This window comes from Nothoprocta perdicaria, unplaced genomic scaffold, assembly GCF_003342845.1.
Source record: "Nothoprocta perdicaria isolate Ctin4 unplaced genomic scaffold, notPer1 scaffold_194, whole genome shotgun sequence".
Lineage (NCBI taxonomy): Eukaryota > Metazoa > Chordata > Aves > Tinamiformes > Tinamidae > Nothoprocta > Nothoprocta perdicaria.
In genome coordinates this window covers 1,069,794-1,097,778 of record NW_020455138.1, presented here as the reverse complement: position 1 = coordinate 1,097,778, position 27,985 = coordinate 1,069,794, and the positions used below count along the sequence as shown (strand labels likewise).

The 27,985-nt window shown below is 34.8% G+C and overlaps 1 protein-coding gene across 1 annotated transcript; it reads left to right on the top strand.

Moving 5' to 3' along the window:
* Window positions 1-33: 33 nt before the first annotated feature.
* TMEM161B (transmembrane protein 161B) lies at window positions 34-27,623 on the top strand. Its single transcript, XM_026037249.1, has 11 exons — window positions 34-131; window positions 4,715-4,795; window positions 8,665-8,762; window positions 10,299-10,455; window positions 15,894-16,045; window positions 16,613-16,673; window positions 18,424-18,564; window positions 22,029-22,142; window positions 23,185-23,359; window positions 25,485-25,581; window positions 26,472-27,623. The coding sequence occupies exons 1-11, from the start codon at window positions 58-60 to the stop codon at window positions 26,747-26,749; spliced, it is 1,428 nt and encodes a 475-aa protein (XP_025893034.1). The 5' UTR covers window positions 34-57; the 3' UTR covers window positions 26,750-27,623.
* Window positions 27,624-27,985: the final 362 nt, after the last annotated feature.

Below are 27,985 nucleotides of genomic sequence, written 5' to 3'. Positions count from 1 at the left end.
ACTTGTTATTAACTTATTCCTCTACAGGGTGTGATAGGTGTACAGTTGGTGGTTACCATGGTAATGGCTAGTGTCATTCAGAAGATCATACCTCACTATTCTCTTGCTCGTTGGCTTCTCTGTAGTGGCAGGTAAGATAAGAAACAGTTGTTACACTGTATGTGAATATGGTAACACGTTTATGTATTAGAGTACAGCAAACCAAACTATTTCAGATGATGTTTTCTTGAAAAATGATTGATCTGCCATCAGGATTCTAGTATTGTGATACCTGACTTATGGACTTAAAGTATAAAGGTATAAAATAATGGTGATGCAAAAAAGGAGACATGAGTTTGTTGCTGTAACACTTGTCAGTCGCGAGAGCTGGACAAAGCTAACTATACTTTTCTAAAGGTGTTAGCTACACATTTGGATACTGAAAAGATGAACCAAATATGAGACACTGCAAGAATGAAGGGATTTTCTTTGTGCTGCCTCACTGTTCTCTATAATCTGCTGCCTGATTAGCCTTGCATAGGAAAAGTGCTTAGGTATTTACTTAGGAAGAAAACTTTCTTTTTTTTAATACTTCACAGGGCAAGATTAGTGTAGGTTTCAGTACATTATTTCTTCATAACTGTAGATCAGACAGACATAATTAGTTGCAAGGCAAAAACACCCTATGTAACTATATCAATAATAACTAAAACTTGCAGCTAATTTGCGTATAAAGCAGTATCTTAAATATGAAAAATCTACAGGCACTTTTATTTTCTTCCAGGAAGAAAAATGCTGTGTCTTGTTAGAAGGTAGTGTACTGTCTTTTGCAATTGTTAACATTTTGAAATGTCAAATCTCTACTTGTTCATTTTTGAAGGAGTATCCTCAAGTGTGCGCTCCTTAATAATATTAGCCAATGTTATATAATTTTCCATTCTCCCCCACCTTGAAATTATCAACTCTTCTTAATTTTCCTCGTTTACTTGTTGGTTCATCTCCCAAAGATTTGCTCATCAAAAACAGTTCTAATGTTGTTTAGAGGTATGCTAGATAACCTTGGGTAGATTGAAAGGAAAACATAGTGATTGACAACTAGCTAGTTTAGACAGGATAATGTAGATAATGCTTAATCTTGTGCAGTGTCTGTTTGTTGACCACATCTGTAGAGCAGTAGTGATCAGCTCTTCTGTGCTCTAAAAAGAATTTAAAATTGAAAGTGAACATTTGACAGCTTTTAATGAAATCAATTAATGAAACTGTTAATTTCATTTTTTTTTCTGCAGAGATGTGCAACTACCAGGGTATTTTTTATCAGTGGGATTTAAAATGACTTTTTCTACTTTTTATTGTTTCATTTAACACTTTCAAAGTGTTAAAGCTTTCAGTATCTATGTCCTTATTTAAGGCACACCTTAAGGTCAATGGTAAAGAAGTTTGCCATTCAGATACTCCTCTTCATCATGTTTTCCTTTTCTTAACTTTGCACACCCATAACTGATAAAATCATATGGCAGGATTTTTGCACTTTTGCTTATGTATTTCTGTTTCCATTAAAGTCACTGGCAGTATTACTGCCTTTTATGCTTGTAGCCTTGAAAATCTCACTGTTGCTTTTTGGTGTTCTTCTATTTACCTGGTAATTATTTGAATGCATTGTAACTTCAGGCATTGTGGATAACCCTCTGAATACAAGGACTATATAAAGATTGAGAATTAATCCTATGTTTCAAAATAAAACCAAGTCATAAAGTTCACTGAAACAAGAAACTGAATTGTAATGGCAGGAAGAAAAACACTTATTTTTCTTAGTTCAGCTGACCAGTGATTTTTTATCTTAACATATTTTTCCGTAGAGTTGTCATTTTGCTAGCAATGCTTTGTTGATTTAAACCTATGTTCGTGGGGTTATAGAGGGTGTTTTATATATTAATATACACACACACACGCCCGTAGTTGAGTGGCCTACTTCACTAGGTATGTTTCACTAGGTATATTTTTAGTTAGTCTTTGATTAAATAAAGCTGGTTTAAGTTATTTGACTTCTTTATATATATATGTGTGTGTGTGTGTGTATTCCTCATCTGTTCCTTTCAGAAAGTTGGTTGAATTTTCTAGGTAAGGGTGGCTAAAATATCCATATGGGATAGAGGAAAAAGGAGGGGAAACACATTTATAAACAGGGAAGTCAGTTGATTTGAGCATTACTTGTAAGTGTACTTTCAACGCCCATTAAAAGGAAAGACAGACTTTCAGAATTTAAAAGAATTGTTAGAATAGATGGATGTAAGGTAATTATTCAATGAACAGATAATCACTGATTGAAAAGCTATTTATGTAAATTTGAAAACATATATATATATATAGGCTTTTAAAAGTCTGTGCTGTTATCAAAGCTTGAACAGAATTTGAATAGTCATGTTTATTGAACTCATTTGGCAGCTCAGGTATCTGTGTAGGCCTTTGCATTTTAACAAATAATCAGGCTTTACTAACAAATTGATTTAAAATTGTTCAGCTACTTTTGTCCTTCTATTTTCAGTCCTCTTCAGGAAGAGAGGAGAAAACTGATGTTTTACTGTGCATTCATTAGTGACCTTCATTGAGATTAACTAGGGCATATCTGTGCCACTGTTCCCGTTCAGACTAACTCAAATGTGTCAAAGGTGCAGGGCAGCCAGTTCTGGGACCTCAGCTTGAAACAAAGATAAGCTACAGCAGATAGTAATTACAAATTTCTGTCTCTGCCTTAATTAAAACATTTGTTCAAATCCTTATTTTGAGACCCTAAACACAACATGTTTAGGATATATATGTTGATTAAAAATATCATAGGAGTTACTTATGACATAGTCCTGTCGAGAAATTAAGACCTCGCTCTGGTTTAAGCATCTTTCATGTCTATTAGTCCTTTATTCAGAGCAAGAATTTTGTCTGTGCTGTTGTGGTAAGTACTGGTTGTCTATCTGTGAAGAAAGATTGTGGAAAAAAGAGCTTCCAAAACAAGTCAGCTTTTTCATACTTATGAGATCTTTATTACTTGTACTATCAGTGTGTAAGGTTAAAATCTGGGAGGTCATGAATGAGAAAACAGGAGACTGTGATTTCTCATTCTGTCTTCTAGATCATGTAAGGATGGGTATCTTTATATTTTGTCATTTTGGATGGCAACATAGCTACTCTGATTTTTACTTAACTCTAGACCTTACAGTGTCTTTGTTTTATATTCGCACAGGAGCAAATAAAATGAAAATCAACGTAATAATTTCTCTCTTACTAGTTCCCTCAAAAAATTCTTTAGGGGCAATTTGTTGCACAGCTTTCTGTATATTAGCTTATTCTTTTCCTGTTGAACTACTCTTTTGGTTTGTTTTTTGCATAAGCCAAGTTTAGTCCAGTGTTAGAGATGATGACAAGGTTAGAGGTTAGAGAGGCTATGTCTTCTGTTCAAAATTAACCAAACAAGCATATGCCCAGTGATACCTCTGTCTATTCTACCTGTTCTTCCTTCTTGTCCTTATCTTGAGTCTCTTGTAGCACATGGGTGCACATACATTGTCCTTGCCATGTCATAACAAAGTCCCTTATTCACCAGGGGATGGTGTGAAGTGTCCCACTTGGTGATGTTTTCTTAACTTGTGAAATGCCGACAGTCATGGATTTCCTTACCCATTCTCATGAACCTGTGCTGAAAGCTGAAGGCAAGCTAGTAGCCTTCTGTTTGAGGAAAGGACTTCCAGCTGAATGCAGATAAATTTTCCAAGGCTATTCCCATTACTAGTTTGTCCCCTTTACTTTGATATTTCAGAGGGAAATTGGTGTAACAGTTGTCCGTCATCTGAAGGGCAAAACTCCCTTGCCATAGTTGATAAAGGCTTTATTTCAGCTGCTAAGGTTCTTCTCACGCTTAGAAGGTAGAGTAAAACGTACCACCCAGAGACTTAACCATGCTTTTTTTCCTCTTCACAATTTCGTTGCCACTACTTGTCTCTCAAATAAATGAGCATTTTCTTGTCAGAGTGGGAAAATGTACAAGTCACTGCATATAAATTAATGAAGTCTCAGTAGTGCTTAAATATTAAATTCCTAAAAGCAATAATGGAACATGCAAATATTTTTTCTAGTTTACAGTTAAGTACCTTTAATTTATAAATAGTTATGCTTTTGTTAGCTGTTGTGTTTGGTGCTTCCTCTTTCTAGTAAGAGCTGAAAATATCACTGAGGTGTTGTGTAGGCAGAATTGTAAATGTTGAGAGTGTGTTTGAGAAAAAGGCAGGTAAAGGCTACTTGATCATTGTGATTCCAGATTCTGGAAAATAATTTTTTTTTTTTTTGAGAAGAATAATTATCCTTAATAAAATCCTTTAGAATATGACTCTGATGAGTAACTGCAATATAGTTATTTTAGTGAACTTTTTCACTAACATAGATACAGTGTTATTTGCTGTATTTGATGGCAACTTGAATAAGCAGATTGAAGACACAGGAGCTTTTGTTTGAGTAGTGCATTGATAGTGACAGACCTTTCTAATTGCAACTGTCTTGTTTGCTGAAGAGAATTGAAGTTCGGTTGTAATTCAGAGTAGTGTCAGTGCTTAAATATGTATTTTTGTTTATGTGCCGTAAATTATGTGTTTTGATGAATGTATATGTGCATGATGATATATATAGATTAAAAAAAAATTGCTAATACAGGCATTCTTTTACTTGATTTTTTTTTCTCTTTTTTCTGTAGTTTACGATGGTATCAACATCCAACTGAAGAAGAGCTACGGATACTTGCAGGCAAACAAAGAGGGAAGAGTAAAAAAGATAGGTAAACACTTGTTTTAAGACCAAGTGTTTTTTTTTTGTTTGTTTGTTTTTGTTTTTTTGACTATTGTTTTGAAGCATAATCCAGATAATAACCTTACTGGGTAACTTTTGTGTTTGTGTGAGTGTAAAGCCTCTTGTTGCATGCCCTGCTCGCTTTGATTGCTGCAGTTCTGTACTGAGCTGTGCTCTTTTGGTTTAATACAGAGCTTAACGTGCCCAAATTGTGGAGGACTGTATGATTCCCAGTTCATTAAAGTGATCTGTAAAATCACCAATTTGGTGGCAAGACTTTGTTTAATGAATCTCTTCATTTGGGTGAAGACTGAGAATAGCAAATCTTCTGTAGGATTGAAGCTCTTCATCTTGAAGCAAGAGAAGAAAGATTTGATTATATTAGTTGAACACAGGATTACTATGAGCCACCACTCTTACACAGCTGTGAAAAAGGTAAATGTGCTCCTAGGATGTATTAGGTGAGGTATTTCCAGTAGAGGAGATAGGGAAATGTTAATCCTCTTGCACAAGGCACTGGTGTAGAACTTTATCTGGATTACTGTGTACAGTTCTGATCACTCATGTTCAACAAAAATGAATTCAGACTCAAACAGGTGAAGAGAACGGCTGCTAGGATGATCCAGGAAACGGAAAGCCTGTATTACAAGAGGAGGCTGAAGGAGCTTGACTTGTTTAACCTAGCAAAAAGAAGGCTGAGAAAGGATAGGTTTGCTGTGTATCAATTTAAGCTGGAAGCAGATTCCTAGCCATCAGACATGAAGTTCTGGAACAGCCCTACCAGAATAATAATTGGGGCAAGAAGCAAGGCTAATCTTGAGGTGGTAGAGCTTGCTATATTGATGCAATATTTCTGAATTGACTATGGACGAAAAAAAATATTTGCCTAATTTTTTTTTTCTTGTGTGATAGGAGATTTCTTTTAGTCTTTTTTATTTTATTGCAGTATGAACTGCTCTCCTGCAGTTCTTAATATCTAACTTTTTTGTTAATCCATAGGCTGCATATATTGTATGCTCATCATAAAAGCAAAGCAGACTTTTTCAATTTCTTATTTCTTAAGCTATGTAGGTAGCAACCTTATTTACCAAATTTTGGTGTAAAAAATAAGTCTTTCTTTTAATATTAATTTTGTTTCTCACAATAGTCTTCTAAATTCAGAAATTGGTTTTATCCAATTGTTCTGTAACAAATTAAAATAGTTAATATGAATAGCATTACGACTTATAACTGCCCATTTAACCAGTGGTGTTAAGCTATGTGTAAAACAACTTCAGTTACGTAACTGCGACACATTCCACCAATATGAGCTTTAAACAGAAAAGCACAATCATATTACCAAATAATAATTTCCTGTACTGCTAGTACCCTTCTTCGACTACCCTTCTGCCATGCAAAGCATGTATATTTTCACTTTTTACCAAACTCCTTTTCTAATGGTTAAACCTCTGCATTTTAATGTTCCGAATGTGATGCTGTAATTTCATGTCTACACACTCAGCTTTTGGGTCATTTAGTTATTTAGTGGTTGATCTAATTGTCTTAGTACATTAATATGTAACTTAAAAATATAGCTATAATAACAATATGTAGTTGTTTATAATAAAGTGAATTTTATATATGGGCGTAGGAGTTCAGAGAAACCAGGATGTTGTAATATCGAGACTTAAATGCTGCTTTCTTTGTTTTCCTATTGTAACAATAGGATGTGTAATAACCTGACTTTTCAGTCAATGACTATACTTCTTTGAAGAAGCTGCTGTTATTGGAGGAGAGGCCTATTTTAAAGTAGGAATTGTTCCTATTTACTTGCTTTGGATTTACTTTTTTAGGTTGCATGTGTTGGAATGCGGTGCTCATTTGAGCCAAGGAGATGCACCTCTTGACTTTTCCCATGTGTCTTCAAGATAAAGATTTTTTGTTTGTTTCTTTTTTTCCAAGTACAAAATCCTGTAATATACAATRCCTGCTCCTTAAATACTTCTCCAGATTAGAGTTAATAGAGAAATGGTAAAGGGGGATCCAGGGAACTTGCTTGGAAATTAGGCTTGGAAACAGCTATAGAGTGAACTTGTATTTAACTAGTCCATTTTATTCAATGCATAGTACATTGTACTGTAAGTTATAATAGCATGTGAATATAAGATAGTTTTTCTACTTCACAATGGTTTGCTTTATACTAAATTGTTAGGCTAATGAAAAGGCCCATAGCTACTGTGAATTACTCTGAATTAAAGACTGTCACTGATGCTAGGTATGTTCTCATGTGTCTCTTGGATTATGGGTCCCTGGGGATAATTAAAGTATAGGAGCACCAAATTTTGTTGAGCTGAGATGACTTCAGTTATCAAAATGCTCATCTCACTCATGATGGTACTCCTGGGTGCATGCAGGAGGAAAACATGAGAATTTAACAAGGAGGGTAGGGAGAACTACAGAGAAGTGAGCAGATGTGGAAATGGCTACACAGTGTTGAGTAATTCTGCTTTAGGCTTGGACATGGGTGTGGTGGTTTTTTTTGTTTTTTTTTTTTGGTAATGCTTCAGGTTTTTATAGCATTTTTATTGAATTTGTTCATTAAAAGTTTTATGTTTCAGTTAGGGATATTAAGAATTAAGATGACATGAAAAATAATATTTATTGATGCTTTATGCTGAATTTTCATCTTACACATCAGCTGGTAGGATATAACTCTTTAATAAGTTCATGGTTGATTTACAGGCATGTTCATGCTTGTGTCCTGATGACAATTCTTTCAATGGAAAATCCACCTCTCCTTACAATTTCAGGGGCGCTATTCTAAAATATGGCAGATAGATGTCTTCTAAGCATTTAGATGTTTCAATTTCTTATTTATTTATTTGGCCTAACAAAACCACTTTCTTGTCTGCTTTAATGTTATGTTTTTGTTTTTATGGGGTGTCTTTAATATAGTAGTGAAATAAGTTGTTTTTTTAGCCTGGTTTACAAAGCTGATCTTTCAGACCACTTCCATAAAATTAACTAGTTGTCATAACAAATTGAAATAATTCTGTGGCATTTTTATGCATTTTCTTTTAAATTAGAAAAGTATGTTAAAATTGTCTTTGTTTGAAGGCTGGTAGGATAGATCTGTGAAAGACCTAAGTTTCTCCAGCTCAGATGGTAGGCTTATTAATCAGTCTGTTGTGGCCAAAAGATGCAGTACTGGAATTTGGAGAATTCAGAAACGTGGTTACGATTTGCCTAACCGCCTCAGTTATCTTCTGAGCTGGATCACAGTTTGTTAGTTGTAGAGCATGTTCAGTAAATGGACGCTCCCAAGTCTCTCTTCTTCTGGTCCAGTGATTTTAATACAGCTGCCTTTCAGTGTCCTGGCCTAGACCTCAGTTGCAGATCCGTGCATTAGTTTGATTTTCTCATATATTTGTATAGTAGGGTGATACAGTCTGCAGTGTACCTGCAGTCCCGTCACTAGACGTGGGTGGACCTGTTGAAGCACCCTGCAGGTTATTGCCTGCTTGAACTGGGAAGTTCCCTTTCAGAGGAAGCCTGAGTGCTGGGTAGAGGGTGCCCGTGTGATACTGTCCTGATACATAGCCAGGATGCAGCAAACAGATGCTGTTTAGGCCTGTACATTTAAGAAAAGTAGTATTTCAGAGCCTTGTAAGGTAAAGCTAATAATTACTGACATAGTTGTTTCTCAAGATATGTGCATGTTTGAACTTGAGTTAATGCTTTTTTTTTTTCTTTTTTAACCTAGATAAACATTTTTGCATAAGGGGAAAAATGATCTGCACGCTTCTTAAATAATAAATATCTTTATGTAATTAACAAGTTGATTTGTTTGTATTCATGTTTCATTTACTTTTTTTACAGAAAATATAATGGTCATATTGAAAACAAGCCTCTAACCATTCCAAAAGATATTGATCTTCATCTGGAAACAAAGTCAGTGACTGAAAGGGACACTCTAGGTAAGGATAAGTGGATGCAGACAATGTATATTGTGTCAAATATATCCTGACATTGTGGTACATTGTTTTCCATCAAATGTTTATTTGCAATAAACACTGGAATATCTCTTTTGATAGACAATGAAAGAATAAAAGCACAACTGATTATAAAGTGAGAAGGCAAGAATTAGGGTTAAATCTCCTTTGTTGTTCCATGGGTGACATCTTAATAGCAGTGTTACAGAAAAGGATGTGTAGGTGAAATCCAGCATAAAGCACATCTATTGTTGTATCAGGCATTCCTAGCAATATGAGACAACACCAAAAGGATCACATCACTCCGTGTATTTGAAACAGACATAAAAAAATGTGATCATAGCTTTGTACAAGAAAATGACAACTGGCAGATGTCGAAACATGCGCTTTCTTTTCAGCTAAAATAGATGTGCTGTAGCATTGAAACCTAGACCTTTCACCCACACATCTACAACTTTGAAGTAAAATATTTAGAAAACAAAAGTGACACTGCAGAAATAAGCAGCATTAAATACTTTGAAAGTTAATAGATGTTTTTTGTAATGCTAATTTTTGGTTCTTTAAACATAACCAATTTTCTGTTAAAGAGAAGTCATACATGGATGGATAGGTAAGTATATATGATACATATTTTCTTCCTAGCCATGTTTTTACATGCACATATTATATGCATGAATGTAGAAAGAAAGCATAGTGCTGAGCAGGAGTTCTCTCAGCTTAAACTCTCCAAAATAGTGCTGAGAATACCTGATCTGTAACAAAAATGTACAGCTTTTTGAAACTAGCATGTAAATAGGCATGCTAGAAAAGCATTCACAAATTTAAGTTAGTAATTCTTGCTTCAAATAATAGTATTAAAGCATCTCCCTGAGAGCAAAATAAGCATCTTCTAACAGATACGGATACTGTGAAGGGCTTAAGTATCTTTTAAAAATTATATATGCATGCATACATTAAGTCTAACTAAATAGTTTTTTGAAAATAAATAGTAGACTTTCACTGAAATACCTGGATTCAGCTGATTTCTTGTTTTTGGCATCAAGTGCCTTGCAGTCAAAGGAAAAATGCTCAGTAGAATTTCTCTGTGTACATACAGTACATTAAATGATTGTCCCTGGGCTTTCAATCTTAAATAGAGAAATAGAATTTGTGATAACTGTAGTTAAAGTAGAGGATCATTTTCTACCTTGAAGCTGAAATCTAAATTAGCTGTGCTTCTTAATATTAGCAGGTTGATGCAAAAAAAGGTGAACTTGTAGAACAGTGACATCTTGTAGTCTCAGGAATTGTTGAATAGTAATCCAGTATCAAGCAACAGGTGAACAGTGAAATTCAGGTTAAAAGGTAGACTTACTGGGGAAAACAGAAGTTACTTTTTTTACTGTTGCTCTTAACTTAATTGCTGTGACCTCAAGAAGCAGCTCTGAAAATAATTTGCAATTGTCACTCTTTTCTGTATATGTCAATAATTTCCTTTAAAATATCGTTGCACATCTAAGATTTGCAATTTATATCTTTCAGCATTGCATTATTTTCCTGAGTATCAGTGGTTGGTGGATTTCACTGTTGCAGCTACAGTTGTGTATGTGGTGACTGAAGTCTACTACAGTATTGTGAAGCCCTCACAAGAAATGAATATCAGCGTAGTGTGGTGCCTGCTGGTCTTGGCCTTTGCAGTGTATCCTTTACTGTTTCCTTTAATCAGTMCATGCCAAACAGCTTTTATGTCATCCTACAATTCATAGGAAGCTGTGTATTGCTCATTTGCAGAATAAATATATATTTAACATTTGGATAAAGGATGTGTGTGGCAGTGCTCATGTTAGATAATGTATGTGCCGTTTGCCTGTACTGATGGAAATAACTTGTAAATCTTGATACCAGACCATATATGGAAGAAAATGAACAAAATGTATATGAACCAGAAATCAGTGCTTACCTGTAATAGGTTCTAAATAATAGTTCTCAATGATTAGATTTTGCCCAGGGGTAGATTTTTGTACCTGAAGTATTTAAACTAGCAGAAGTTTTCAAATTTACCACATGCTTTTTGCTTTTCATACATTTAGTATGGTATTTCTTTAGTATTCTTATAATGAAGCTTATAGGAGAATAAAATATGTAGATCTGTAGGAGCTGAGAGTTCAGTGAAGAGCTCCTGAAATTGAGAGAAGCAAAGCAGAGTATTTAGGAAACAMACATTATCAAGCCACAGTGAGAAGCACCTGTGATGTTTTTTATGTACTGCAGAAAGCAGTCTTGGACGCATATGTTTGTGTGGTAATTAGCTGTTTTCACCGACTGTTCCAGACTTATGCTTTGGGGAGGAAAGAAGCCTTTTAAAGATGTGAAAGGTGATGAGCTGAGGAATTGGTTAAGAGCCTGGGAATTGGTTAAGGACCTGTAGGAAGGCAGGGTATGTAGGGGTGAGTTAGAAAATGAATTTGTCCAATTCTTTAGTACCCTCMACAGCTAGTAACCAGTTAAATTGCCAAGTTAGACATAACGAAACACTTCAGTATTCGAGATTGATTGCTCTGTGGACATGACACTCTTTCCATGTAGAAAATCATATTGTGAGCTTTTTTGGTTTTAAGCACTGACTGTGAACTCTTGTAAAACCATTGACTTCTCATATTTGCCTAGACTTGTCTAACAGTTCTGGATGTGCTTACTATCTGTCTGTACTCGGTAATTGTTAGTGTGTGCTGCCCTTACAGTAAGGACAATAATTCCTTTTCAAAGTAGCTTGCAGTATGAATGAGATCCAGAATGTTCCTGGTCATGAGTAAGAACTCATCAAGAGGTGGAATTTACTTGCACTATGAAAGAACAAAGTGTGTGGCAATAGCTTGCTTTTCAGACAAGCCATTTCTCCGTTGACTTTTATTTGTCAATGGACAGACAGATGTAGAGGTGTTTTTCTCATCTACGAGATGGTGACAAGGAAAATAGTGCCTGACTCTAGTGCATTTTAAATGGGGTTTTTAAATCTGTGGTTTTAAGCAGCTTTTATTTTATTTCTAGAAATATTCCTATTTCGATCGTGACGAGAGGAGAGCAACTACTGGTTAAGAAGGCCGATGCCTTCCAACCCCATTTTGAGAACGTGGAAGGCAGGGGGGTTAATATAACTCATGAAAAAACAACTTTAAGAAAAATAGCAGTAATGTGTTCTTAAATGTATGGATGGTAACATATTGGTTCTCTTCTTGCTTTGTCTTTGAAACAAATCTTGAGTGTAACCAATTTGAGGAATACTATAGTAATTGCAACTCTAGGTGACAGAATGGTAAATTATTTATTGGCTTGGATTATAGGGGAAAATGGACTGAAGCACCGCTTTCTAACAGCGGAATTTAAATGCAGTCCTAATCACTGCTTTCATTTGAACATCTGTTGGTCGTGCATTCAGAGGCAAAACCAAACTCAGATGTTTACAAGGACTGAATTTCAAGCTTGTTTTCTTAGTAATGTGGAATGGAATTAGCTACAGGGGCCTTTTTTTTTTTTTTTTTTTTTTTTTTTTTTTTCCTCCCCCTCCTCCTGACCTGGGCTGCATTCAACAGTGTTTCTAGTGGGTTGGGAGAGGTGATCCTGTCTTTCTATTGAGCATTGGTAAGTCACCATCTGGAGTGCTGCATCTGGAAGATACTAGAGCGAGTCCAGCAAAAGGCTACGGAGGTCATCAAGGATGGAGCATCTTTCTTGCAAGGAGAGGCTGAGAGCRCTGGACTGAGCTGCTCAGCCTGCAGAAGAGGAGACTCAGGGGATTTTATCAATGTGTTAAATATTAAATGGAAGAGGAATAAAGAAGGAGACAAGCTCTTCTCAGCGGTGCCCAGTGACAGGACAAGAGGCACAGAAATCCCACTGGAACATGAGAAAACACCTTTTCACTGTGAGGGTGACCAAGCACTGCAGCTGGCGTTAGCAGCCTGTTCTGTCTGACTCTGCTTGAGTGGGGTTTGGTCTAGATGGGCCTCCATAAGTGCCYTCCAGCCTCAACAGTTCTGGGATTCTTGGTTACATTTTCTGTATTTTTTTTTACTACATGCGTGCAATTAGAAATAATGTAGAGAGCTTTATTTGTTTTTTTTATTGTAAATCCCCAAATTATAGCTATTTTATCAGAAATGCAAGTGGTTCTTTTTAACCATGTGTATAAATGCTGATGGACTGTACAGTAATTCAAAAAATATAAAATTACTGCATCTTAAATAAAAGATAGCATACAATTTCTAGAAATAATTCTATAAATTCTAAAAACTTAGCACTATTTATGAAATAAGTGAAGTAAAGGAAAGTAAAACCCCCCCAAGCTATTAACATAGCACTCAAGGCTTTGTTTTAGTTCCTGAAACAAAGTTTAACATTGAAATGGAAGTCATGAAGAAAAGTCACATTTCCTTTACACAGTACTTTGAATTCACTCATCAAGTAGTAGCAATGGTGATTATTCACATTACTTGAGCCTTTTTACTTGATTTATAYAATCCTTAATTTGCCTAAAGGTATCTGAACCTGTGCTGTTGCTGGGATTTATTATCAATGTGCTTTTTCAGTTACTTGTTTTTGGATACTTTAGGTGCAATCCATAGATGAAAATATAAAATATCTGCGGAGGCAGATATTTTATAAAAAAAAAAAAAAAATATTTTATAAAAAAAGCCTGTTTGGAGGTAGCGCTAGTGGTCACAAGCTATTACAAAGTACTTTGTGCATCTTCAGGATTTGACTGTAATATATTTCAGTTTGTGCTCAGCATCACTAACTATGTAAGGATACTTGGTTTAAGAATGTCTTATTTTTGGTGGAATGTTTTACATTTGCATTTTGGAAAAAAAAATGTTTATAAGGATTGGAGTTACCCTGTTCTTCCTAACATCCTTTAATATAAAGAAAGACACCTTTTCAGAACATACTGTATGTGACTTATTATGTACCCATTTTAGGATGAGGTGAGTATTCCTTGAGGCATGCCTGTTCTTTTTATGAACTATAAAGGCAGCTTAAGCTGATTACTGTGAACTTAAGAGTCAAGTTAGATGCTGTGGTTAGGCCACTCTAATGTGCATATATGAATATTTCTCTGCATATAGATGAAATACAGCAATGCATATATTAAATGTGTGCTGCTTAATGAAGTGCAGTATTGCATAATCATATGCTTTCATGAGAGATTAAGTGATGACAGTTGAAATGTTTTATTGAATAGGTCCCTAAAATGGATTTTCATGTACTCTACATTCTAAAATATATTTCAAGTATGTAAAAAGGTACAAATATAAATGACTATCAAGTATGTAAAAAGGTACAAATATAAATGACTATGCTATGATGTAGTAGGAAAATGTGTAGACTTTACACTTAATCTTTTTTTTCTCCCTTTTTTTTTTTATTTTTATTTCAAAGCAAGTACTATCTGGAGTGATCTCTAAGTATTTTATTTAAATATGAACTTGATATCACTTGCCATTTGAAAAAAAAATTATAATGGGCTCCAGCATATATTAATAAGAGTTGACAGTATATTATGAAAAATTTATATTAATCTAGTGTATAGTTTTGGRGCTAATTATGTTTAGAAATGCATTAAAAATGAGAATATTCAATGAACKTTTTTTTTAAACAGCTTGATAACAGAGCAGGCAACCTCTTAGATGTAACCCTGCTGCCACAAATACGAACATGAAAGGAGTTGAGGTATCATACAGAGTGTGTAGTCTCTTGTTTTCAAAATGGGAAAGGAGTAGATTGCATTTGCTAGATAATACTGAATATSCTGTTAATTGGGCAATTGATTTTGATAGTTGAAATATCATGAACACCTTGCTATGGAAGTAGAGAAACACACATCGTTTCCTAGATTTTTCTGTTTAGGAAATAGACATGTAATAATCAGCATCAGTGAGCAGCTGCATGGCACTGGTCCCTGTTCTTTGTGCACCTGGTGTTTCCTGCCCTGCTCCCCAGATAGAGCACAAAGATGCTCATCTGACATTTGAATGGTGTCTTGAGAAAATCTTTCAGTATTTCTGAAATAACAACAAATATGGCCTTCATTGCCATTTATTAAAAAAGTGGAACTTTTTTTTTTTTTTTGCTTTTGAAGAGCTAAGTCTTCTGCTTCCAGTAATCATTGTGTCTGAAGATGAGGAAAATTTAATTGAAAGAATACAGATTTTATAAGACTACTTGGAAGCTTTAATTGTTTCAGAAAGCTCAGCTGACATTCAAGAGAAAAGCTTTTGTTTTAAATGGTTATTGTGTGTTTGTTGCCTTTAGTTTACAAACAAAAATCTGTGTCCTCACCTTTTCTGCCTTTTACTCCACCAAGAAACAATATTTTTGCTCTCTGTATGTATTTTTGTGTGTGAATGGAAGTGTATGTCCAAACACACATTTGCATGCAGTTAACTTGAGATTGAAGCACCGTTTTGACCCAGATAATGTCAGCAACAAACATACAGTGACTTGAATGATTCTATATTTTTGATTTTGAACTTGATTTCTGTAGTGCAGAATTTTGAATGTAGCCATTTGGGATTGTGCATTTTGACAGGACATGCATACACTATCACTGCGGTTTAAAAAATGTGTGTACTCACTTCCCTGTGTTCCCTGTTCTATTCAAAAGTAATGTTTTGAATTTTGAAGTTAAAAAATGTGAAATCTTGAGTTGTTTAGCTTAATTTTTTATGTAGCTTGATTTTTTATATTGAAGATATATACATATGTTATATATCTTCAATATAAAAGGTCTTGTTTTGGTGCAACTTGTGTAATTCATTATAATTATGACATAACTGATTTATCTGTCCCTGCTTGATAGCCAAATACAACAACAATCACTATCAGTAAGCCTGAATCAAAACAAAACTGTATTTCAGAGTAGTATATTAYACCTAGCTACTCACTATGATATTTTGTGTCTGTGCTTATTAAATTTTCCAAATTCTGTAAAGCATAATTAACTCTCAGATTGGCATAGTGCATATTATTTATTTAACACTCGGAACAATATTAGTATAGATGGTAAAAATACGGTGTTATAGTTCTTAAGTATAGTTATTTTACAAGCTCTTAATTTTCCTTGACCTTTTCCTTGTTTAGTAAGATACTGTTTTCATTGACCACTCATTATTTCAAAGTAGAAGATGGAGGCGAAAGATCTGTGTGTGTCACCTTTGGCTTTTTCTTCTTTGTGAAAGCAATGGCAATCCTGATTGTGACGGAAAATTACCTAGAATTTGGACTGGAATCAGGTAACTGTTTTCCTCCATGTTTGCAATAGGCCTATTGATTGCATGAGCTGAAAATCTCCTGTTAAGCCTTCGGGTGTTCTTGATAGTATCTTTATTAAAATGAACTTTCTGTGGTAAATTTTTAGGTAATCTTGCTTTGGTGTATGGTTCTTGAAGGCTATCCTGTGTATTTTCCCTGTTTGTTTTAGATAGTGTAGTCTTTGCCTATATTGCTTGTTTTATTAATTTTATTTGCCTTCCAGTTTTATTTTTAACCCATTTTACTTTGCATAGTAAGGGGAAGCTCCTCTACAGAAAAGAAGATACTTATGTTCTTAAAAATTAATGTAAATTTTATTCACGTTCATGAAATGTACAAATATCAAAGAGATGTTTTCAAAGACTGCTCATGTTAATAACCAAGTTTTATTGCATTGTGGCATGCTAATTAGCACATGAAAGAGCTACGCTAGACATGTGAAAATTTGTTTTAAAGATGTTCTGTTACCTAGCATTTTATTTCAAGAAAAAAAAAGATTCTGTGTTTGTACTGTGAAAAAAATACATATATTATATGTCTCTCTACAGGATTCTCAAATTTTTCGGAAAGTGCGATGCAGTTTCTTGAAAAGCAGGGTTTGGAATCCCAGTAAGTTTCTGGAAATATATTGGTCTTCATTATGTTGCATTAATAACTGARCCCCTTGAATTTGCTTAGCAAGCGTTTGTGTTGCATGCATTGCTTTTGCATATGCTTGTACTCTTCTGTTAATGAAGAGGTGGATTAATGAAAATAATCCATCAGTATCTGCAAGCAACTTAAGTTCCAGATGTCTTTTCTCTTTCTAGTTTTGATGCAGTTTCTGTCCTAGCAGTTGCCTGAGACTATGAAGTATAGTTCAAATTATGAACCTCTTTCTCATTGTAATTCCAGAACCGTTTCTCCTTCTCTGAGAAAAGTGCTTAAATCAGGAGATTTTCTTTTTTTTTTTTCTTTTTTTTTTCTTTTTTTTTTTTTCCAGCTTCTGTGGTATGCAAGAACATGAGAGGGCAAAAACCTGTCACAGAGCCTGTGATAAAGTTGGAATTAGGAGTAAATTTTGGCTTTGAGTCATATTTTCAGGTGGAAATAATATTTTCCTCTATGCAAATATATCTACTTGCTATAGTACATCCAAGTATTGTACTGAGAAAGGAACGCCTCTTGACTTGTAATATTACTTATGTGTACAGTCACTCATAGACCTTTTATATATATTGCAAAACTTGATCTCTGTTACAGTCTTTTTCTGAAACGTATGCTCTAAAATACTTATATGAAGTATGTCATCACTGAAGGCATACAACTTTATATTTCATGTTCAAAAGTTCTAAAATATTGTATAAGAACTGTGTTTTTTTGTGAGGAATAGAAGTTTCAAACACACATATATACACACACACACACACACTTAGAATAATCTGTCTTTTTATACATGTGGATATTTAATGAGAAAGAAGCCCATAAAATGAATCCCATGTGTTTCTTAACCTATTTTTGCTCTAGTTTTCCTAAACTACTCAGAATTTACTTCTGTATTAATTTTCCTGTTAGTGTCCAATTCCTTTCTCTCAAACTTTTGCAGTGCTTTGGCTTATAGCAGTGATTGAGTTGACCATATTGTCTCTCGTTCGTTTGAACGATGCAGATTAAGAAAGAATCTGCAGCTCATGTGGGTCACTAGACTTGCTTCTGTTCCTCTTTAATCTGTATTTGTTGTTTGCCCCCCTYTTTTTTTGTCTCGTGTAACCCATGGTTATTAATACATTAAATGAGTTGATTCTGAATTTATTTCCTYATCTATGATATACTGAAAAGATCGTTCATTGTAACAAACAATACCCCTTGCTTGGTAGAGATATGTTGGTTAGCCCTATCAAACTGYTATTAATCCAGTTATCCACAGATTTATTGTTAACATACATAGGGCTATTTAAGATTGAATGCAAGAATTAAAAAATTCCCATTTTTTGTCTTTGAGTGGTTAAAACTTACCATATATCTGTTCTTGTATAAAAAAATCACTACATTCTACTAGCCAGTCTGATATAATAACTCACTGTCATTTACAATTTTTTTCTTTTTTTTTCTTTACTAACAAATTTAATTAGTTTAGGTTTTTGTCTTCCTGCATTGAAGAATTTCCTTTTTTTTATAGGTGACTTGAATTTTTTTTTATTATTATTTCAATTTCTCAAATTGCTTTGTAATAATGCTGATATTCTAGAGTCAAACCATAGAATACTGTTTGCTCTTTTGATAAATGCTAGATAATGTTAAGTTGAAAGTAGTCTCTGATTTGCCCACCCCAACTCCCCCTACCCCTCAGAAAATGCTTATTTCCTTTCTTTTCTTTTAGGGGTCCTGTGTCTAAACTAACCTTCAAATTGTTCCTGGCTGTTCTGTGTTCACTTATTGGTGCTTTTTTGACATTCCCTGGCTTGCGACTGGCTCAAATGCATCTGGATGCTCTGAATTTAGCAACAGAAAAAATAACACAGTAAGAGAAAATATACACACATAGGTATATGCTACCCACTCTTAATTCTCTATTTGATGTCTGAAAAGAAAAACTATTCCAATAAGAAGGTAGTGACTAAGACTTGTGTTGCTGCCTGCTTTTCATATATCCAGCAAACTTGCCATCTGCCTCTTTCTGCTCAACCTGCCCTCTGCCAGTGTATTATCTTCTCTGCCTCTGAACTAGAGTGCCAGTTCAAGGAATGTCCCTTTCCTCCAGCAGGAGCATTTCTGTTCCAGTGTGAGTGTTTCTACTTCCTGCTTTCTTTTCCCCGTCACATCTTTTTGGAAATGCAGATAACTGTGGAAGAAGAGGTGCACCCCAATTTATTTATTTATTTATTTATTTTATTTGTGCTTCTTCCAGGTGATGTTAAAGAGTTTAGGGTAAGATCAACAAGAAGATAATGAAAGGAATAAATAGCTTTAGAAAAGCAGTGAACTGGAAACAGAGGAAATCTAAAACTCAGTAAAAACCTCTGTTAAATGTTGAAATTAGAATAGCATATAGGAAACAAGTTCAATAGTTAATACTTTTGCCTTTAAAATTAAAGGTAAATTAAAATTATTTTCTTCAGTATTTCCAGGTATCTTGCGTTGTTTTGATGCAACATATATAATAAGGGTCAGAGGTTTATTAATCTTAAGGGAATGCTTTCATTTTCAGCTGTTCTTGGGGTTGGAAATAAAATTGAAGTATTTCTCTTCAGCATTATTTTTTTTTTTTTTTTTTTGTTAAGGAAACAATTTCAAATGTTCAAATTTCATAGATCACAGCCTCTAAATATTTAGCACATGTTAATGAAGGATTTTGCAGCATGAACTGTTGTGATCGTAAGTGTTGCTGCTTACATAAGAAACTTGTTAGACTTCGACATGAATTTTTTTTCTTTTCCAATTAATTTTACTCAAATTAAGGTGTGGGTGTACATGTATGCGCACAAAATTTTAGCTCTTAGCCCCAACTGCCCACTTGAAATAACTATCTGTTTTCAGAATGGATCTTTCAGCCGGGGARTTGTTAATTAATTAATTAATTAATTCCTCTGTATTTGACACTACTTTCTTATTGTAGTCGAATGCATCCAGTTACAGCTGCAAGATGATGGATTTTGTTACATCTACTCTTAAGTTTCTGTCTATGTATAGACTGTGATCAAGTCACCTCTTTAGTCTTTTATTTTTTCAGCTAAGCAAATTATACTCTTGAGCCTTTTGTTTTTGTGCTTTTCAGTATTTTAAAAGTTCCTATGTCTTYTCTGGAACTACTGTTTTTTCCAGTATTTCTCTTGATCTGTGGATTCTAGATTGCTAGATTGCAGAATCCTAGGTCTAGGAAAAATATAACTAAACATAACTTGATTAATCAAGAACTAAGAGGGTGATTAATATCCACTCATCTGGAATTGTGGAAAAGAAAAAGGAAAAATTTTAAGACTTTTGTTGTACTTAATCTTTAGTGAAAGTTGAAACTGATTGTGCAGCATGGAGCAAAATTTTTTTGTAAGTCTACCAATACTGTGCCTATTCAACTGTAGTAATATAAAAAATGATGTTAAATGGATTARAAAATTGGTTAGATATCAATGTAATTGGGTAATGCAGTTATAAATAAAGAATCGTTGCTGACTGATTGTTTTTAATGGGCTCTGAAGAGATCAGTTTTTGCCTTAAGTGTTGTGTTTTTATCAATGAGTAGATCATTATTGACCGTTTGCAGTAGTTTGACAGTGACTAAAGGGGAGCAGTAAATGAGGATGACATGTCATTGATACAAAGCTCTCTAATTTGGGTCCTGGAAAACAATGCCTTTCCCTGCAGTCAAATATAAGGTCATACATTTGTAAAGCTTAAAAGACACAAGACATAATTACAGAATGTGAGACTTTCCTTATAGGGAACAGTAAGTAAAAGAAGAGGAGGTTAGGTAAATGATCAAATTCCACTTCTCTAATTGGCCAAAATCATAACCATGATTCTTCTTACCTATATAAATATGGTATAAAATTTCGTGCAAAATAAAATTAAAATAACTTGATATCCCTTTTAATTCCAGTAGACTTTTCTGTTTTGTTGTTGTTGTTGAGTTTTTTTTCCCTTTAGCAGCAACTTTCATCCTTGGATATATTTTGGAGTTCCTTAATCTACTTGTACCACTTCCCTATACATTCTTTTTTTCCCTGAGCCTGCTTCCAGAGTCTTTCAGCCTTTCTCCCTCAACTCTAATAAACWGAAAGCAATTCTTACCACCCTTTGGCACATTCCAGTCCATTAACCTATTAGGAGGTCTCAAATAAGTAGAAACTCAGGTAAAATTCTTTTGGAAGTTATTGAAATGCTTTGGACCGTTCCTTGGTGCTGTAGTGTTCCATAGCAACACTGCATAACCAGCAGTGCTTCTTTCTCCGTATGAAACCAGTGATTTAAACTGTATGGTGACATCTTCTGAAACGTGCAGATGTTTAGGACGCTTGATAATTTGAAAGCAGTAAGGTCTTACGTTTTTAGATCAATTTGATTACTTCATTATTTTCTCTATAGAGTAGAAGCAGTCTGGCTGGAGATGGCAACATAGACAAGCTGAACCTGTTAGTRAGGAAGTGCTCCCAGCACAACACCAGATCTGCAGCATCTTCACTGTGTTGTCATTTGAGTAATGCAAAAAGGCAGGGATATGGGGCTCAAATGAAGGTTAACTTCAAGAAAAACTTACAGAAATCTATTTTGTCTTTTCAAATGCAAATGTCTCTCTCTTTTTTTTTTTTTTTTAACTTAGAGCTTAGAGCTGCCTCTACTTTAACTGTGTAGTGTAATAGAGGGAATGTAGTGTTTTTGAAATGAAGTGGCTTTGTTTATTATTTTAGTAAGAGTATCTTTAWTTGCATGTAGGCACCAAGTTTCATTTAGTGAAGATTTCTATTTAAAAATTGCATTAAGCTGGAAAATATGACCTGTGAGAATGGTTTCCTGTTAGTGGAAAAAAAAAAMCCAAAATAGCAGCATATATGTCATAATTATCCGAGTTACCAATCCTCTACATTATGATTTTAATGGCTACCGCAGTTCTGGGTTATGCCATTGTATGCAAATTTTCAACAAGTGACCGTAGTGTAGTGTAATGAATGTAGCTCATTTTGGTTAGTTTGATGGAATGTCTGAAAAATGGATTTATCCCTCCCTCCTTTTATTTATTTATTTATTTATTTATTTATTTATTTATTTATTTATTTATTTATTTACCACAGTGACTTCTTAATTTACTTTATTCCTGGTTTTGTGAAACTTAGGTCGTAAGAAAGTAATTTTCTTTTTTACCTTTTCCCAGTATTTTAAAATTGAACTACTCTTTTTGAATCTGTACCAGCAATTTTAACAGAATATTGATTTTCTGTTTTTAATAACTCCCCTTTCTCTCCCCTCCACCCTTTTTTTTCCTTCTTTCAGAACATTGCTACATATAAACTTCTTGGCGCCTTTACTTATGGTTCTACTGTGGGTAAAACCTATCACTAAGGACTACATTATGAACCCACCTTTGGGCAAAGAGAGCATTCCTTTGTAAGGTTCCTTTTAAAAATTCTTTCTGGAATATTTGGGATAAAACCAAAAGTGCAAGTAGTACATTGTAAAAGTTATAACAATGTAGATGACTGAAAATTGTTGGTATGGCTATATCTGTCTCGAAAGGTACTACAGGCATTTTGGCTGGAAGGTCTTCTGTAGTTAAGGAAAAAAGGAATTAATTTAAGAGTGTTAAAGCTTGATGAGAAATGTAAAGCTGTGGTTCCCAAAGAGCTGCTGTCTTCTGGCATCTCCTTGGAGTCCTGTGCTGTTCTTCCTTGGAGCAGAATACTTCTTTATTGCCAGTGTCTAATACCTGACATCTTTCTTAGAGGTGTGAGAGAGAAGTCACTTCACTGAAGACAATTGAAATCATTGGTGTGAGAACTGACCTAAGGCTCTTTGTACCATGAGATTTGTCCTAAGATCTGTGTAGATCAAATGCATATGAAATTTGGTAGCTAAAATATTTAAAAGCATAAAAGAGAAAGAATTTTCAGGAAGAATAGCTGAAATTAGCTTAGGAGCATAGGGGATTGTCATTGTCGTCTTATTAATGTAGCTAATTTAGTTCAAAATAGTAAGACACTGACTTGAAACTCATGTGAATGTCACCTTCTGCTTTCTAGATACAACTGATGTTTCTAAGATAACTCAGTGGTCACAGAATTGAAAAAAAGTTTGAAACACAAGTTTTGTGTTTTCATTTTATTTCTCTTTTTCTTAAAATCGGAGTTGTGCTATGGTTGTGCTTGTAAGGTRTAAGGTAGCTGCAAGTATATATCTCAAAAGCTGAATTATCTATAAGAGCTTGTTTTTGGCATCCTATCTTCATTGCTCAGAATTCAGCATTTAAGATTGTTCTTGTTTGCACGTGAATAGGTGCTAATTTGGGTCTAATGCTAAAACAGGGTGACCAAAAAAGGGGGAGGAGGAGACAATGCACATGCATTTGYACATGAACTTCAGTGTCTTCACAGATAATACTAGCAAATAACTCTAATGACCTTTGGAAAGCATTACCTTTCTTTTCCTTCAGGATGTCAGAAGATACGTTTGACACCATGCGGTTGTGGATTATAATCCTGTTGTGCGTGTTGCGGTTGGCTATGATGCGCAGTCATTTGCAGGCCTACCTGAATTTAGCACAGAAGTGTGTGGATCAGATGAAAAAGGAAGCTGGCAGAATAAGTACAGTTGATTTACAGAAAATGGTAAGTGAAATAGCGTTAAGCTTGTATGTAGTTGGAGTGCATGCTCTGTGCAATTTCTTTTTAATAGGAAGATAAACAGCTGGTTTGTTGTGTCTTTGTGGCACTAGAAATCTGWACGAAGCTTCTGAAACTACTATCCCTTATAAGAATGGGATCATTARAGAGAAACTTTGGAAACCAAAGAGATGTCATCCATTATTATATGGATGCTTTGTGAAGTTGTTTATCCATCTGAGAGATTCCTGCATGAAATATTCTTTGCAAACATTTTGGCAAGCCTTGTGCTTACCGCGATGATTGCTTCTGTTAATCGTATGTAACCTAGTGAGCATGTAGGGCGAGTGGTTATTTGTAGCTACAGTGTGAGGGAAAAAATAGCTTTTGATAGAATGGCAGAATGTTGTTTACCTAATCTCAACTGTGGTTTTTAAATTGGGACAAAGTTTAAGATAGGTTGGCTGTATTTTGGGTAACATGAGTTAGTCCTCTAGTTGTACAAGACCACTCTCAGATGGGCTAGCCTAGATACAAAACTGTCTGCCTGTCTGGGCAAAGTAATAAAGAGGAAAGAGCTCTTTAAATAATAACACAACTCAAAGAGCTCTAAATAAATAAATAAATAAATAAATAATAACACAACTCATTTATTTATTTATTTATTTATAACAAACTGAAAAGTAGCTTTTTTTAAAGTTTGTTATAAAATAATAAATTTATCATCTTTCATGGTGGTGACATCTGACACTCTGCTGAATCAGAGTGTATTCCTGAAGAAACGTAGAAGTGTGTCATGGGATGGAGCATCTTTTCTGCGTTTGGATTGTCCCTACTCCTGTGCTTCTCCACAAATATTCGGGGGTTGTGAATGGGCTCTGCAGTGGTTGCTATTTTTAATATTAGGTTGCAAAGTGACTAGCACCAGGCTTCAACAAAACAGGGAGTACAGCTAGTGACAAGGGGCTGTGACAGAGCTGTTGTAGTTGTTGTGAATGTATTAGCTTAGTTTGGGGAGATTTCATATCATTTGTAAAATCCCACACTCCTTTTTCTTTGGAGCTCTTGCCAGTGAAGTTCTCYCTGTCTGTCTGTCTGTGCTGGTCATTACTCTCTTACTTGCTCTAGTAAAATAATTGATGGCATATGATAAAAATATTTTTGTCTCATGCTTTTCCTTCTGTCAGTGTTTTACTATTTTCTTTTTAGCTCTTGTTAGTTTTTGATGCTTGCTCATCTCAAAGCCCTTTGAGGTTTTAAAGCTGTTTCCAAAAATGTCATGTCTGCCTTCATCTTTCTTGCCACCCTGTATTCTGTACTTTTGTGAAATCCAGTTAACTTTATTTCATTGCCTGCTTGCTATTGATTTTATGACTTTTTTCCTTCTTTATTTGATCTAGTCTTTTAGGTCAACAGCTTATATAAAATATGTAATGTAACAATYGTAAGGAAGATGGTACAGATTGGGAGCAGGGAGAGGGATAAATCTGAGTGGGTCTCAATGAACCATAATGTGTATCCGAAATAAAGACCATTTAAATACCTTGTTATTGATCAGCTACTAATGAAAAACCCTCTTGTCTTTGTTTTTAAAATACTGGTATTTCACATTTGGAAATATTAAAAATACCTCACCATGAGAAGAGATTGGAATATTAACCACACTTTTATTTACTTTTAATGAGGATTTAGACTGTGACTGCTACATCATTTTTGAAATGGGATTTAGTTTGGAATTTACTTGATATTTTAAAAATTAACTATATATTGAGCTTTGAGATGGCTTAGCAAAATCGTAAGTGTATTGAGATATGAAACCTTGAATGCTTATTTTAAGTTAGCATAAGTAAGCTAAATAAGTCTTGTTTAATAAACTGATATTTGTAATTATTTTCTTTATTTCCTTTCAGGATTTTGTGTGCTGCAACTAGAATTCATTTTAGGGATAACTTCTCTATTAGATCTTTTTAGCATACCAAAACATCCTAGAAAACTTTTTAAAATGCTTTCTTTTTGAATAGGAATATATTTTTTTAGTAATTGCTTGTGTGTTTGTTTTCCTAAACATGTACRTAAAGGTGTTTGTTTTGGATGCCCAGAACTCATGAATTACTCTCTTCTGTCTTCTCAGGTGGCTCGGGTTTTCTATTATCTTTGTGTTATTGCACTGCAGTATGTTGCACCATTGGTCATGCTCCTTCACACTACTCTGCTATTGAAAACACTAGGTAGGCAAAATTTGATGAACATAAATGTGATTTGTTCTATATGTTCCTATATTTTCAGGTTGCTAAAGAGAATTGAAAAGTATGGGTACTTGGAACCAAGAAATGTTTAGTTGTTTCCTGCCATTTAAAACTAGCTGATAAACAACTTTTAAGCTGATAAACATCTGTTGCTGTGTTTGATGGCTTTCAACAATATGCCAGTTTGATTTATTTCTGATAAGTTGTTTAATACAAATTAAGCTGTTTTGTCTTCATTGCATTTTTCATCTCCTTGCAAGTACTTTAAAAATCAGCTGTATAAAGAACATCCAATTTAACTTTATGAATAGTTGTTAAGTCCTTTTTCGATTTTTCAATCTCCAAAATTTCAGTGTTCAGTGAACTTTTTGAACACAAGCTATAGGATGCAGGTTTTGTTTCATTGTTAGGAGACCTGCTCTGGCTCCGAGCTTTCTCTCCTCTCTCGTGAGGGGTGTCTTTCACAGCTTGCCACGCAGTGGTGGCATTCATTTTGCCAAAGGTCAACAGAAAGAAGTAGATATCATTAGGCTGTGATTCATTCCATGCTAAAGTAGGCATCCACATCTGGTGAGATGAATCACACCAAGCACTGTCCCGAGGCAAGTGGTTCACATGTAAACGTCAGGATGTCAAAAGGTAAGGTGAATCCTAGCCTGCTGGCTTACTAGTATTAGCAGGAAGCCAAATGAATGGATACAGTTAATATTTACTAAGTTTATAAGTAAAATTTTCCAGTTTTTATRTGTGGAGGAAAAAAAAGACCTTTTTTTTTCTGTCAACTGCAAAGTTCATAAAAATGGCAGGATTTAGGCTAATTCTACAAACAGCTTACCAGTTACTTTTTTTGTTGTTTGTTTTTTTTTAAACAGGTAATTATTCTTGGGGCATCTATCCAGAATCTAATTCTGACACTCCAGTAGAAAACAATCCGCTTCCCAGCTCAATGTATTCAGAGTCTCCATCTGCTGATGGAAAGATGAAAGTAACTGTAGTACAGATAACAGTGGCTTTGGGAAGCCTAAAGAATATTTTCACTCCTCTCCTTTTCCGGGGACTGCTGTCTTTCCTCACCTGGTGGATTGCTGCTTGCCTCTTTTCCACGAGCCTTTTTGGGCTTTTCTATCACCAATACCTGACCGTGGCATGAACTGAGCAGCTGGCCAAGCAAGTATGAGGTCACCTTCTAGATACAAACCCAGGTACCCAAGAGGAGATGAAGATAAAAGAAAGCTATATACGAAGAGAAAACATATCAGAGTTTATTCGTAAACACTTCCTCTGCGTTCTCAGGGTGAATATTCTTAAAATGTTTAAAATCAGAACTGGGTTTGTTACTGTTGTTACCAAAATGGTAGGTAACTAGTTGAATTTATTAAGGTTGTTGTGTGGCTGGTGTTGGTGGGCATGTTGAGAAGATAACACCTCCAGGCATCTTGATTTCCACGAGCAGCGAGCCGCTCTTGAGACCTCGTGTCTCGAGGGTCGCAGTGGGCGCGTGAGCGACGTTAGGAGGGTGCCTGCTACGCTGGTGGTGGCTGCTGCTGAGTGACATCTGGGAACTGAGCCATACAGTGAAGGGGAGGGGGAGAGGAGATAAAAGCTTCTGTTGGATAGCTGATGATCACTTTTCACCATGGGAGATGAAATAATCCAACAGGACAGGAAAGATGCTGTATATTACAGTAAAGAAAGTTACATAACGTTTAAATTTAGCATAGGAATAGATGTGTAGACCGGGCAGATATTGCTGCCTAAATATATGCAGGAATGCTTGTGCAGTGGGAGAGGTGTTATAAAAATATATATTATTGCAGTCCCTGCAGTCATTTTTAAGTACTGGCCATCTGTATTGGTGCTAATATTGATCCATGGGTTCCATTTGGGTCTTTTAAATTTCTTCCTTTCAGGTAATAGATAAATACCATTGAATTCACAAAATAATTGACGTAGGCTAGTGATACCAATCAAACATTTCAAAACAGAACAGTTTAATCCTGCTGACTGAGAGTGTATGTATCTGTGTAATGTACATATAAATATATATTATATATTAAATATATAATATATATGAAACCTATAAAATATTGAATCTTTATTTTAAATTACTGAATGTATGTTACAAGGCAGTGGGGCAGGGATATATGTGTATCTAGTAGTTTTAAGATCCCCTTTGAAATGAAAAATTAAAATTTTTTTGAAAGTTCAGTTTGAAAGGGCTGTTTGTTTTTGGTGCCTCTACAAAGGTACTTAACTACACTAACCTTTGCTGTTTTGGAAGACAAGATCCACCTAAACTGTCTAATCCTGAGATTTTTGCTCTGTCAGATCATCATTTTTGCCAGTTTAATCTTTGTTAACTTGGCCATATAGTAACAACTAATAC